This window comes from Peromyscus leucopus, chromosome 1 (assembly GCF_004664715.2).
Source record: "Peromyscus leucopus breed LL Stock chromosome 1, UCI_PerLeu_2.1, whole genome shotgun sequence".
Classification (NCBI taxonomy): Eukaryota; Metazoa; Chordata; class Mammalia; order Rodentia; family Cricetidae; genus Peromyscus; species Peromyscus leucopus.
Genome location: NC_051063.1, coordinates 65,062,344 through 65,077,106, shown reverse-complemented (window position 1 = coordinate 65,077,106; position 14,763 = coordinate 65,062,344). Strand labels below are relative to the sequence as shown.

Sequence of the window (14,763 nt, the reverse complement as noted above, 5' to 3'; positions counted from 1 at the left end):
GTTCTTGTCTCCATTGTTTCAGACATATGTCACTGCTGAGGTTGGCTGAGGTTGGTTCTGATGTGTGTTTTATGTCTTTGGGCTTTTCTTGCCTTTCACATACTTGTCAGTTTTGCTGGAATGCAGACATGGTGTGTGAGGTGGAGGAGTTGAGGTTGATTGGTGTCTGCAGCTGGCTGTTTCTGGTATTTGTTGGAGCCATGGCAGAGGGTTCGAATCTCTCTAGTATCTTTGTCCCTTTTTCTTCAGATGCCTTTGGTTTCTCTGAGTCTTCAGAGAGGCTGTGTCGGTAGTGTACCCCTTACTGTCCTGTCTCGCTCTGTTGGAGCCATGGTGGTGCAGCTGTCATGTGGGGGAGTGGTCTGTAGTCTGTGGTTAACTCCCAGCCCTGGTGGCCCTGGGCCTAGACTGTCCTCCGCATCTTGCCTGCTCTTCCCAGGTGAAAGGCTTTGTGAGGGCGGAGCCCTTGCAGGCGGGCTAGGTGTCTATTAGAATCCTGACCACGTGGGCACAAGCTTTGGCTCTGGGGGTGCTCAGGGTGCATTTCACCACATTGCTTGTATCCCTCAGGGCCTGCAAGGATCTTTCCCTCAGGACTTTCCCTTCTCTTTACTGAGAACCAGGAAGATTAGCAGAGGTGAAGCCCACAGCATCTGGAATGCCCAGTTGAGCTTTAAAAATGAAGTCTCCTACAAGCTTGTGTGCTAATGCCTATTTCTAGCTCGTGGTACTATTTGGGGGAGGTTCTGGAAACTTCTGGTGATAGCATCTAGCTAAAGGAAGTAGGTCACTGGGGCAGGTCTTTGGGGGTATCCTGTCCCCAGCCCCTTTCTGTCTTCTTCTCTCTGTCCTATGCTCTGAGGTGAGCTTCAACTCTTGCTGCCATGATGTCCTGCCCAAGTACGTGGGGCCACGCAACCGTAAGCTGAGTGCTGTGTGACCACGAGCCAAAACAAACAGCTCCCTTTAAGTTGCTTGTCAGATATTTGGTCACAGCAATGGAAAAGTAACCAACACACCCCAAACGTGGTGGTGTGGACTTCCCTTTTCTCACACGAGTCTGCACCCAGACTCCAGTGGCTTGTGCAGATGATTATCTGCACCCTTCTGCACCATGGTTCCTAGGGCTGTTCAGGCTAGCTGCTCCTGGCTGTGCCTCCCTCTGGTGTGTGCTTGTTCCCAGTCTCTGTGCTAACTCCCCAGCCACTGAGCCTTCTCCCGGGCCATTGGTACTCACTGAGGACAGGGGCAAGGGCCTTGAGCTCTGTCTGTGTGGAGCTGTGCTTGGAGTGAACTGTGGAGATTGTTGCTTGATTGTCTTTGATAGTGTGAGCAGTTTTGTTTCCCCTGTAGGAAGCTGTGTGTGTGTTCTTGATTTTTCTACTGAGTGAGGCGTGGGAAGCTGTAACTACTGCTCGGTGTGCTGGGGATGTGCGATAGCTGTAAATGCAGTTGGTTTGAATGGTCCTTGTTTGTGTGTGCTTTGCTTGTCATGTTTCTATGTCAGTGTCATGTTCATTGAATCATAGGAACTCAGAGTTTCCTCTTTCTGCAATCTAGAGCTCTCCTTTCTAAGAACATAGCCGCAAGCCCCCTATTTAGTTTAAACAATAAAAATTGCATAAAATACTCAGCCACACTAGCACATGACCAATACAGAGCTGGTCACTACAAATGTAGAACATTTCTATCCTCAGAGGAAGACAAAGCCTGTGCTGACTTGCAGTGGGAGAGACTCCTGACCTCGGCATGCTCTGCAGTACCTGGGGCAGTCACCTGACCCAGGTGGCTTTTGAGTTGATGTGTGCCTCTGTCCTTGTGGGCATGTGTCTCATGCACGTGGTATAAATGGGTTTGTGCGCAGTCTCTCTCCCTCTGTGTGTGATATGTATGTTTGAGCTGATGATCTTTTTCTGGCTTATTCAGAGCAGCTTTTTATATAGCCAGGAAATTGGCCTACCAGCTTTCACAGAAGCTGTAAATATTTTCCCTCTCCGCCTCTTGTCTTTTATTGCTCCTTTCAGCCACTAGTAGTTATTCACAGTGTTGGCTAAAGCGTTCTGAATGCTTCGCTTGTTTTCTTTCTGAGACCTTGAAAAAGAGTTAAAAATATGAAAGCAGTGCATGGCAATTATAAGAATAAAAGAGAAGAAGAAGTAACCACTGCTGAAAGGACAACTGTTCCAAAATGTGGTGTTTTCTCCTTTCCTATTTAGAATGCCGTGGACAGGATCCAAGGGCTGGGGTGGGGGAGGGGCTGGCTGACTGGGCCTTGCTGCTGGGGACTTGTCTGAAGGCATGGTATATTTTGCCCACCCTCCCTCTCTTCTTCTCTCCTTCCCTTACTCTGGTTGTGTGGCCCAGGCTGGCCTCAAACTTGTAGCTCTCTTACCTCCACCTCCCAAATACTGGGGTTATGTGGGCTCTTTAAGATAGAAGCCGCCATGTTGATGGGTGCTATCATAAACCATTATTTATGTTTTCTGGGGTATAAGAGGTAGAAATGTGTGTACTTCCGCTGGGCCCTTCCTTTTTCCTCCTGCTCCCCCCAGCCTTGGGAGGCCCATTCATGTGTGGTGAGGGAGGACCCACAGGGCTTCAGGGTGTCTGCCCCGCTCCACAGGTGATGGGAATGTTTTGTGCCTATGCTTCCTTATCTGCGCTTATTACAGCCCTTACATTTGGTGGGAGAAGATTAGAGGCAAATATTAGGATGTCAAATGATAATTTCTGCTGTGACCTTCAGGAGATCATGTTTTCCCACACATCTGTAGGAACATGAGAGAAATATTAGTAGGGTTGTGGGACTATCTTTATATACAGAGTTGTTTTTTTTTTAATAATTTGTGTGTGAGCGCATGTGTGTGTGTATGAGTGTGTGATGTATGCACATGCTATGGTACAGGTATGAGGGTTAGAGGACAGCTCTGTGGATTTGCTTCTCTCTGCCTATATGTGGGTTCTAGGGATTGGACTCAGGTCATCAGCCTTGTGTGACAAGTGTCTTTACTCAGAGAACCAACTTGCTGGTCCTTTATGCAGGATTTTATTTTATATTGTATTTTTGCTTTTCTGAGTCAAGGTCTCACTCCTGGCTGGCTTAGAATTTGCTATTCACACCAGCCTGGCCTTGAATTCCAGAAATCTACCTGCCTCTGCCTCCCTGAGCACTGGGATTAAAGGAGTGTGCCACTGTGCCCAGCCCCTGTACGCAGGATTTAAGACTGTGTTCAGATCTCTAACTGTGGGATTGTGGTTGTCTCCTCATATCTTGTGTTTCTTTCCAGCCTGTCTGGCTTTTGCTGTGTGTTGTAAGGCCGCTGGAGGTGGGCTTTTCTGCTCTAGCAGGATTTCCCCTTTCCTCTCCTTATCTCCCCTGTCTGAGATAAGATCTTGCTATGTAGCAGTAGCTATCTGGGGACTCTCAGTCCTTCTACCTCATCCTCCTGAGTGCTGGGATACAAACATACTACTGTGTCTATCTTGGACCCAGAATTCTCTTCACCTTAATTGGGTTGAATTTATGGGGCATCTTGTTATTGCTGGCTCTGGACCTTCTCCCCCTGGTTTTTATAAAATGAGAATAAACTGTAGTAAGACTGTAAACAGCTCAGCCAACCTGGACCTAAATGTGCGTGGAGTAAGTTACGGCTTTCCCTTGCTCACCAAGTGGCTTTGGTAGCCTTCTTAAACTTCACAGGACAGTGTTAGTCAGGGCTTATTCCTAGGCCCTCTGGTCTGTCCTGTCAATCTGTGGTCTTCCTTTGTGCCAGTCCGTGCCAACCTGTTTTCTGTAGGACTAAAGGCGGTTGACACTAAGTTGTAAGGACCACCAACTTCCTGCTGCTGCTGCTCCCTTCTCCCTCTCCCGCTTTCTCTTCCTTCTCTTCCTCCCTCCTCCTTCCTCCTTCCTTTCCTCCTGCCCCTTCCCCACTCCTCTTCTTCTTCCTCTTCCCTCTTCCCCTTCTCCTCCTTCACCTCCTTTCTCAGACTCCCTAGAACCAGGATTATAGGTGTATGCTACCGTGCCTGACACAATTTGTTCTTATTTTTTCTTAAAGATTATTTTGGATATTTGGGGTTCCTTGAGAGTTCCGTGTGGATGGTAGGAGTTTTGTTTCTGTGAAAAACATTATGGGGATTTTGCTGCTTCTGCACTGGCTGTGGATTGCTTTGGACCCGCAGCTTCTCCACTGCTCTCCCAGCCCATGCAGTTACCACTTGGGTTCTTTGGGTGTTGTTTTGCACTGGGGAGTAGACAATATTTTGATTCCTTGTTTAATTCCTGCTTGTTCCTTATGATGTTATCCTAAGTGAGGTGGGTTTTTAGCTTGGCTTTTGGATTGTTTATTATGAGTATAAGAAACACTGTGTGTGTGTGTGTGTGTGTGTGTGTGTGTGTGTGTGTGTGTGTGTTGATTCTTTATCTTGCTCTTTTGCTAAATGTATTGGTTCTAAGAATTGTCTCTGTGTATAATATTGAGCTTTGTATTTCCAAGCTCATGTCGTCTTTGAGAAGAGGTAATTTCTCTTCCCCCTTTTCAGTGTGACACCTTTCTTTCTTTCCTTGCTTGGTTTTTCTCACTGGGACACAGATTGCTATGTTGCACAGAAGGGTATGGGCATCTTTGCCTTGTTCCTGGCCTCAGCAGAAAAAGTCTTTCTGTAGTTGGTGTGCTTTGCTGTGGATCTTTTGGGTATTGCATGCTAAAATTATGGATAGTTCCTCAGGATCCTTCTTTGCTTTTTTTTTTTTTTAAATTAAAATTTTCTTGGACTTTATTTATTTTTATGTGTGTATCTTTCCTGACATATATGTCTGTTTACCACATGTGTGCAGTGCCTGTGGAGGACAGAAGAGGGCATCAGATCTCCTGGGATCTGATGAGTTAAAATTTTTAGCTATCAAGTGGTGCTGGGAATTGAACCTTGGTCTTCTAGAAAAGCAGTCAGTGCTCTTAACTGCTGAGCCATCTCTCTAGTCTCTGCTTTTTGTATCCAAAAAGAACTCCCCTTCTATTGAAAAAATAAGTTAAATTACTGTTATTGTAGTACTGGAAATTGAACACAAGACTTCAGCACTGCTGAGCCATACCCCAGCACCAGCATGAACTTGTGCTATTGGCTTATATATATTTCTTTTTAGCATGAGAGTAGCTATTTATTTTTCCTCTCATTCTCTTGTGGTTTCAAGTTTATTGTTTATATCTTGAATTCCTCTGGATTTTGTTTGTAAAGAAACACACATACATATATGTCTATATATACATATACGATTCTGGAAATAAGCACTTGTCCACTGGCCTGGTGTTCCTTATCTGTTGCCTGACCTCACCAGTGGGAAGTGCCTGGGTCCCTCTGCCAGCTTTGGCCTCCTAGGCTTTCTGGGGACAGTGTCGTCAGGCTGCCTGGGCATTTGTGCCTGTTTTCTGCTAGGATGTATGACAAATATGCTAAGAGGCCAGTCTCAACTCTCACATGTGCCCCATGAAAATGAAATTACTTCACGACGGTCTTCTTTTCTTCCTTTAAAAAAGCATTAGAGAAAATCACAAATCACCTACAGATTCCATCTCTCAGAAATCTCCATTCTTGTGATGGCTGACATCACAGGTGGGCAGCAAGTTACCTGACAGTGTCCCCTGTCCCCAGCTTGAAGGGTTAGAGTCTGTTCTTCTGGGATCACGGGGCAGAGCACAGAGCTAAGAGGGACTGCTGAATTTGAGATAAACCATTATTGGTGCAAGAGGGTTACCTCTACAGTGCTCCTAACAGCCAATCAGGAATGGAGTTTGGAGCTGCGTGTTCATGTTAGGCCATGTTTGTGAATGCCCTGCCCTGCCTTAGGGGGTGACTGCTTCACACCAGCTAGCCTCCCCCAACTTTCTCATTTGCTTGCTGTCACTAGTCTTTTCACTGGCTCTCACCCTGTGCCCCTCTGTGGCTAACCACAGTCACACTGTGCTTTTGCCACATCTTGGGGCTCTCTATGCTGATGTGCTCGAGGTTGTCTGCTGTCGTCTCTGTTCCAGTGTTGGGGGGTCACTGCCCTCTCTCTGGCCTGGTTGGCTTTCCTTCCCTCCAGGATGTTTTCACGTGGTATTTGTTCTGCGGTTTCCCGCCTCATGCGTTTGTCCTGGTGTCTTCACCCCGTCCTTGGCTGTTACGTTAAGGACCTTTTCCAGCAGTGCCTTCTCCCTGTCCCTTGACTATACTCCCCAAGGTGAGGTGAGAAGTTGCCCCCACTATTATTCTGTTGTTTCAGGTACAGCCATCTCTCCACCTGGCTCAGATTGGCTGTCTCTGTCTCAGAACTTGAGGAGGGTTGACGTTACTGTCATACTGAGTCTTACAGCTCATGTGGGGCTAGGAAGAAATGTGTAGGGGTTAGGAGATGACAGCTTCTGAGGGAGGCAGGGCAGGACTATGATGTAGCTTGCTTGCTTAGGATGGAAAAATACGGGCTTAGGATTGATTGATTGACTGTTGGTTGGGGAGCCTCGGTAACCCAGGGATGGCATGCTGGGGGAGGTGGTGGCCTGTGATCATGCATGGTAGCAGTGTTGAGCTTCTAAGACTCTGAGGACAAAATGTAGAGACCCTGATGTCAAAGAAGCAGAGTCTGCACTGTGTGATGTGGATCAAGGGTCAGGAGCTCAGGCCTGGTGGTTCTGAAGATCTGGAGGTTGTTGTCTTTTACTGAGGGATGAGGAAGACTGAGTTCTGGAGGGCTGACACTGTTTTGGAGGCTGGCTGTGTCCTCTGGAGACTACTCTGCAGGAACAAAGACTGAGAGGGGAAGAGCAGACAGGAGACACTGTGGAGGAAGAAATGTAGCAGTTTGGGGCTGAGCAGTGTAGTCAACGTGGTGCTCCACTTGCTTCAGTGGTAAAAGCAGAGGACATAGGGATGGGCTGCATGTGGGCAGATCCATAATGAGCTGAGGAATGGGGCCATCACTACAGTGATGGTCACCCTGAGGGGAAAGGTTGTGGGAGTGTGATGGTCTGAGAGAGGCAAGTACATGGCAGTATATGGTAGAACAAATATTTGAGTAGGTGAGACAGTGTGTGGGCACAGATGAGTACAGAGTTTGTGAAAGTGAGCATGGGCATGTGTGAGTGTGGAACTTGTGAGAATGAACATGTGTGAATGTGAATGTGGGTGTTGGTGAGTGTGGAACTTGTGAGAATGAACATGTGTGAGAATGAGTGTAGGCATGGACTGGTAAGTGTGGAACACATGAGAGTGAGCATGGGCATGGGTGAGTGTGGACATGGACAGGTGAGTGTGGAGCTTGTGAGAGTGAACATGGGCATGGGTGAGTGTGGAGCCTATGAGAGTGAGCATGGGCATGGGTGAGTGTGGACATGGTCTGGTAAGTGTGGAACACGTGAGAGTGAGCATGGGCATGGGTGAGTGTGGAGCCTGTGAGAGTGAGTGTGGGCATAGGTAAACGTGGGTAAAGGTGAGTGTGGAGCCTGAGAGTGAACTTGAGTGAGTATGGATACAGGTGGGTGTGGGCACAAACGAGTGTAGAGCTGGGGAGAGTGAGCATGTGTGAGTGAGCAGGCACGACACTGTGAGTACGGAACCTGTGAGAGTGTGGGAATGAGTGTAGGAAGGAGTGAATGTCTGTGAGATCAGAGCAGTGAGAAGGCAGTTCACGAGGACCCGGGGGAGCCTGGTCAGGGGTGAGGGAGCATGTCCATCAGACCTGGTGGGCATTTCCTGTGACTCATTGTAGTGCTGACCTTGTCCTTTTCAAGTTTTCCTCTCCCTGCTTTCCATGGAGCATTTTCAGTCATGTATGTAGATGGCTGTCTAATTCTTCCACAGCTGAAGTGACCTCTTACAAATAGTAAGCACAGAGATTACTTTTGTCTAAAGCACTTTCTTGGTGCTGTTTGGGTCGTAGTTGTTGTGCATCCACAGTGAACACAGGGAAAAGTCAGATAAATGTTCTAAACAAGACCGTGATCCAAAAACTGGATTGTAGGGGCTTGCAGTCCCAAAGTACTTCCCGAAGTATGAACATATGCTCTCACAGCCATGTCCGTGTAGCCTTGAGCATGATTCCTGGCAGGGCCACTTTGGAGGGGTTTGCCAGGTTCCGTACAGGATGAAACTGGATCTCTGGCAGTATCACCCTGGTTCTGATCCATTTCCAAATAAGGCAGATGCTGTACTGATACAGCAGCTGAGATGGGTGTGGGGTCCAGGTCTTGCACAGCTGGACTTCCTGGTGTGAGCCAGAACCAGGGAACATGTGGTCGGTGTGGGCCTGTGGGTATGTCCTGGTGGCAGAGCCAAGTTGTGCCGGGAATTGCTTGCCTCACCTCCCCTTCTTTCTGGGTGGTTTTGTGCTCGTATGAGGAGATGAACAGAGGTGATGTTTGAGTGGGCAGAGCACGTGTTGGGATCTCTGGCTTCTCTGGACAGTGAGGCACTAAGATGCGGACATCAGAGGAAGGTGCAGGCTGTGGAGGTGCTCAGCTGGTTCCCACGGAGGCTGAAAGTGTGTTTTCATCTACATAGGAGGGACAGAGAGAGGGGTCTCAGGCTTAAAGGTGTGCCGTGTTAGTGTCTAGCCATGCCTAGTCCATGTCTAGCCAGCTGAGTGGTCATGAGACACAGGCGCACATATATCACCATGCCAAAGTCCCTGGCAGCACAGGACTGTGCCAGGACCTGGTATGATTACCCTATGTTCCTAGGCAAGTTGTTATGTGCAAAGCTCATGTGCGCAAGTGACAGGAGAGGCCAGTACTGTATGCTCTAGGCTGGGGAAGGTACCCTTCAGCCGGTTCCTCATTTGTCTTCTTCTGTAGAGGTAGTGCAGAAATGGCAACATGCCTGGGTGCTATTGAAGTGAGAACTGAGTCTAGAATCTAGGCTTCCCTTGTCCTTGCTCAGTTCAGAACATTCCTGCTGGCCTGTCCTGAAGTATGGCTTTTCCTCTTTCTCCATTAAGGATCCCATGCTCTGGTTCTGAAACCTAATGACACATGTGTCCATTTGTGTGAGCAGTGGGAGTACTGGATAGATGGGACTGTGTGGGTTGGGGCCCCTATGACAAGTAGCTCGGAGAGAATTGTGTTGGGTTGCCGGTGTCCCCTGCTGAGAGACTTGCTGTAAGCACATGGAAGCCCAAGTTTAGCAGGGCAAGGCACACGTTTTGCTCTGCACTACAGAGCCCCTTTGGAGAGCTTACCACCCCTGGGTGGGGGTTCTTGTGCTGGAATTGGTGGCTACTTAGGAAAGAAACAGCAGTCCTGGAAGACTGGCTGCCTTGAAGGCCATGCAGTGGGCTCTTTCACTGAGAGCTTCTGGGGGCTCCACTGCCCTTGCCTTCTCCCCTGCTCATAACCCTCCCCTGCTCAGAGGCCTGGGCAGGACTGTATCTTCCATGACTCAGCTTCTACCTGGGCCAGAGGAGCAGTGAGGCCCGCGGGCCAGACCAGCTGAGACTGTCCTCTATGTGTATGTGTCCCATCTCCTGTACCCTTTCACATGGGCATTCAGCTGTGTCTGTCTTTTGGCTGCTGTCAACCTCAGTTTCCATGTGGAAAGCATTTTTACTTGTCTGGAGAATACGCCAGGGACTTGCTGGTTAGATGGTGTCCAGAGTTAGCATTTCAAGGACCAGCCTAAAACTGCTCCCTTCAGCAGTGTAGAGGGTTTGTTTGCTACTCTTCGCTGACACTTTTAGCATCCTAACCATTGTATCATCTGCCTTGATTGGTTGGTTGGTCATTTATTCATTCATTCATCCATCCATTCATTCATTCATTCATTTATTCATTCATCATCCATCCATCCATCCATCCATCCATCCATCCATCTATCTATCTATTTTAAAGATTGGCTCTGCCTGTGTAGTCCCGGCAGTCCTAGAACTCAGTTTGTAGACCAGGCTACCATCAGACTTGCAGTGACCCTCCTACTTCTGTTTTCTAACACTAGGATTACAGTGTGCCCCACCATACTAGGATCCTTTGTGGTTTTGGATTGGCATTTTCTCAGAGGCAAGTGATGCTGACCCTCTGCCTGTGCTTGGCCTCTCTGCCTGTCCTTGCCGCACTCTGGCTTGTCTTTGTAGTGCCCTATTGCCGCTTTCAGTGGGGACAAGGCAGGGAGGCAGTGTCTCCTGTGTGTGTGGAACCCACCTGGGAGTCCCGCTAAGGCATCCATTTGAGAGTTGGTTAATGTCCGGTTTCCTCTGTGTTCCTTGTGTGAGGTCTGTGATGCTCTTTTTCCTCGCCAACTTTTCCCCATCATTAATTTTCCTGCAGTTCTCTGTCCATGATTTTCAGGACACTCAGTGGACAAAACTCTGGGAGTGGTTCAGGCCTAGCCATGGCTAGACAGCCTGGGCTCTGCTCCTCTGAGCCTTGCTTGTGGGTGGATGTTCAGGTTCTGACTATCTGGGATATACTGGGCAGTGACTTCAGTCAGTGGCAGAGGCAGGCCTTGTGAAAAACCAACCAACCAACAGACAGACAGACAGACATATAACATTATGTCTATGACATTTGCAGTTTTTTAAGTGTGTACTGCAGAGGGCAGAGTACATTTGCATTATTGGATGGCTTTGACATGCCCAGGGCAGCACTAGCCTGCTCATGGGACACTGACTCTCCTCCCCCATGCCGCCTTTTGACCAAGGCCTACCCAGGGCATCTCATGCTTGCTCACACCAGGCCCTGGCTGAGTCCCACACTTGGGCTTGGTTGGGCTACACTGCCCTGGGCCTGATTGGCCCAGAGCCTAAGGGAGCACTGTCAAGGTTTGGGGGCCTTTAAGTGTGACCACAGCTCCTTCCTACTTCCCTGAGCAGGGCTTGTCATGGCTGATACTTGGCTCTTCTGGTCCTGCTTCTTGTTTGGGAGCACTGTACATACATGGTGTGGGGTTTCCATCTGTCCGCTGTTTCTTGAAAGTTCTGAGCACTGGGATTAACTCCCCAAACACCACCCTCCCCACAGCACCTTCCCCTTGCCCCAACTCCCAGCAGAGCCCCATGGCGTCGGATGGTGTGTGCTCATGCGGCACTGCAAAGCGGCTCTGGTTCAAGCAGGGATGCTGCTGCTCGGCTTTGTTGTCCTTTGGAAGCAGATCTATGATGCCGCTCCTGTCTCCTTCCCTACAGCCCCAGCTGGGGACAGAACAAGGATGTGGGTCAGTGGGACATAGGTGCCCTGTGCCTGACTCTGGCTAAATGTCAATTTGCATCACAGGGGCAGCCCACAGGGCCCAGCTTGTGTGTGGATGGTCTCCCTCTGAGGAGTACAGACCCCATGTGGATAGAGGTCCCCCATACACACCCCTAGCTCCTCACTGTGAGGCTTGCCCTCAGGTTTCCTCACTGGAGCCTCGGCTCCCTGTTTGGGGTAGTGGCCGTGCTCTAATTTCCCCCTTTCCTCTTCATTTACAGCCAGAAAACCTGCAGAAGAACTGGCTTCGGGAATTTTACCAGGTAAGAGCCTCTGAGCAAGCACTTTCCGAGTAGCCATTTGGGTGGTGAGTATCTTCATTGTGGTGTTTGGATGCCAAGGTTACATCTTGTCCACGTGGAGCGCAGGAACAGCTTTCACTAGGTCAGTCCTGGGAAGCAGTTGTTATCATCTCCCAATGACTGACACTTGGCTCTTTGGCTCCCACCTGGAAGGGAGGGAAACAGAGAACACAGAGGGCCTTGGTGGGGGTGTTTCTTTGAGGTTGGGTGTCGGTACCATGATGAATAGCACTTTTCAGGAGGATTCCCCTAGCTGCAGCATGAACATGGACAGGCCCATACAGATGACATGAGCACACGGGGGCTGCCACAGGTCTGGGTGGGAAGCAATGGGGGTGTCACTTTGAATAGGTAGGCAGCAGTCTCCAAGTGCGTCCCAGGAGGAGGATGACTAATGCAGCAAGCAGCCACCTGGTTCTGCAGTTGGCTCTGGGTGGATGACAGACCTCTGAGCAGATGATATGTAGACCTGGAGGATGGGAAGGGCTGAGCAGCCAAGAAGGGTAAACCAAGGTAACTGGGTAAGTGACCACAGCCCAGAGGACAGCAAGGCACGCTGTATTTGTACACAAAAGTTCCCACAGGGTTAGGCCAGGACTCTGGTGCTTAATTTTCTCAGCTTTGTTTATTTGTTGGGTGGAGGTGGACAAGGGTGGGACCCAAGCCATGAAGGAGACAAAGAGACCGGGAATTATAGATATCCCAGGGCACATGGCGCACACCTGCCTGTAGCTCTGCAGCTTGCTTTAGGTGCAGGCTGGTAGAGACAGGGTTGGGGGGCGGGGGTGTCACAGTTCGTACGGGTCATCCTGGGTACAGTGATGTAGGTCTTTTGGGACTGAGTCTTTTCATCCACACAACACTTGGCCGCTCTCTGTCCTACTGGCCACCACATATGTCTACTAGGCATTTGGATGTGGGCTCATTCAATCCGTACCTAGCATTTCTGAGTCTCCTATCATCTAGGTTTTACACTTGGTTCTCATTAGGGATGTAAGGCAGAATTTTGGTGTGTATTTAAGGCCAAGGAAGGAAAGGCCCTGATTATGCTTGGGTTGGGACAGATTAGGAGTTGGTAGTCACAGAAGGGCCTAAGACAATGTGGAGCAGGGCAGGGCCCTACCATTTAAGGATCTGAGGTCATAAGGAGATGGGCTTTGCCATGGGAGGGCCTGATTTAGAGAGGGGCTGGTCAGGACCCTGTCAGGGAAGGGTCTGAGGTAGTGAGGGGCAGGGGCAGGTCCTGCATAGGAGGCCGAAGGTAGCAAAGGTGGGCCAGAGACCTGTTGTGAATATGGAGGCCTCTGTCAGAAGAAGTTGGGTTCAGGGTCTGGGAGCCATAAACCTTGTCTCTGGAGTACCAGGTCTGGGTCTTGTGGAGCTGGTGTGCCTGGCGTGGCCTTGAGATTGTTTTATGAACTCATATGATTGTGTTGATACCCACAAGGTGGTAGGCATGTATTCCTCCTCTTCTCACAGTCTCTGTATGATATGGTGCATATTCTTAGGTTAAACCAGGGAGCTCATGGACCTTGGTATGGGCGATGGCCATAGTAGAGATGGCATCACTCCGTTGGTTGTAAACCAGTTCTAAGAGTGATTGGTGTAGGGAGAGTCATATCTAGGATTACTCTGAGGTACAAGGGAGCAGAGTTCCCAGCATGCCATGGTGTCAGCATGGATAGTTGGGTGGGAGATGCAGCCTTACACTGGGGCCCCAGCTGCCTCCTCTGGCCCTCTGAGTCTCTGTTCCTGGTTCCTTGGTGACAGATGGAGGCATGACATGGTGGGATGACAGACTTCTGTCAGATGAGGCCAGGGCATTCCTGTGAGAGCAACAAGAGCAAGTGGAAGCTAGTTCTGGATATTTAGGATAACTCTGGTCAGTGATGTCCCAAGATGCTCATCACAGAAATCCAGAACTGTGACTTTGGAGCTAGGCCTGAGAGTATGGAGATGGTGCATGTGAGTTTGGTTCTGGGGGTACTCACCAGAGAAAGCCAGTACAGGAGCTGTGTGACTAGAGCTAGGTCTGGCTTGTACTGTGTCTATCTGATTAATTTCATCTGGGTACTTGCCTTCTAAGGCAGGCTCTCAGTGCTGATCTGAGGATTCTTGCTGGTGTTGCATACTTGCCTTCACTCTCCACTGGCTGTTTGGCCAGGCCCTGGTTCTTCACCCTCATTGGAGGGGAAGCATGAATGAGCATGCAGCTAGTGCTCTGAATGTATGGTGAGGACAAAGGGTTCATGTTGTGAAAATTGGGGAGAATGAGGAATAAGGCCTCTCCTACATATTTTAGCATGCCATTGCAATTATAGTGCTAAATGTACATACCACTGTAAATTTCAGAGCCGTTTCCTCAGCCCACTCATTTATTAGTTTGTTTGTTCATTCATCATTCATTCATATTAACTTCATTCATCTGGGAGGTACCAGCATGAACAGGACAGACATTGCTCTCTTGAACATCTGTGCATCATGGTTGGGATGAGGAACCTTTTTCTTGGTGTAGTCATGGACAGCCTCCAAGGGAGATTAGGAGAAGCCCTTGCTGACTTTGTGCTGATTTTGTTTCTTCCAGCCTTAAAGGTGGGGTAGCTGGAAAATTAGTTTCAGTTTTATTGATATTGACAAAGGTAATATACTTTAGTGTTTGAGCTCTCAGAACAGGGGCCTCTTGCCTTGTGTGTTGGTGTGCCCAAGCATTTGCCTGCCTGGCATGTAGTGTGTGTGTGTGTGTGTGTGTGTGTGTGTGTGTGTGTGTGTGTGTGTGAAGGGGAGGGGCAGTTGTTAGTTGAATATCATTCTAAAGAAATTGAACAAAGAAAAGTTAAAAATATCTTCTCTGCTACATTCCACATCCAACTTGATATACACACATGCATTAATATGTATGTGTCTGTCTATGTGGGGCTGCAGGGGAATACATTATATCTTCTATAAGTGGTTCACATACAAATACCCTTTTCTCTAAGTTAATACTCAGAACTGTTTGAGTAGCTTAGCGGTATTTCCTTATATGGTACACTTTGAATTTTTGAAGTTATTTTTCTGTTACCAGAACTTCTAGGTTGTTTGAATTTGGTAGCACTATAAGGATAATTTAAAAACAGAACAGGATATAATGTTATTTGTACAAATATAAAACAAGAGGGTTGTCTTAGTTACTTTTCTATTGCTGTGATAAAATACCACAACCAAGGCAACTCATGAAAGAAAGCATTTCATTTGGGACTTACAAT

General features: G+C 48.6%; 1 protein-coding gene across 1 annotated transcript in view; it reads left to right on the top strand.

Annotated features, from left to right (window-relative positions):
• Inpp5a (inositol polyphosphate-5-phosphatase A) overlaps positions 1 to 14,763 on the top strand; it is a 202,630-nt gene that overhangs the window by 47,080 nt on the left and 140,787 nt on the right. Inside the window, exon 2 of the mRNA XM_028869475.2 lies at positions 11,438 to 11,479. Coding sequence (XP_028725308.1) covers positions 11,438 to 11,479 — 42 coding nt within the window. The remainder of the gene's footprint in view (positions 1 to 11,437; positions 11,480 to 14,763) is intronic.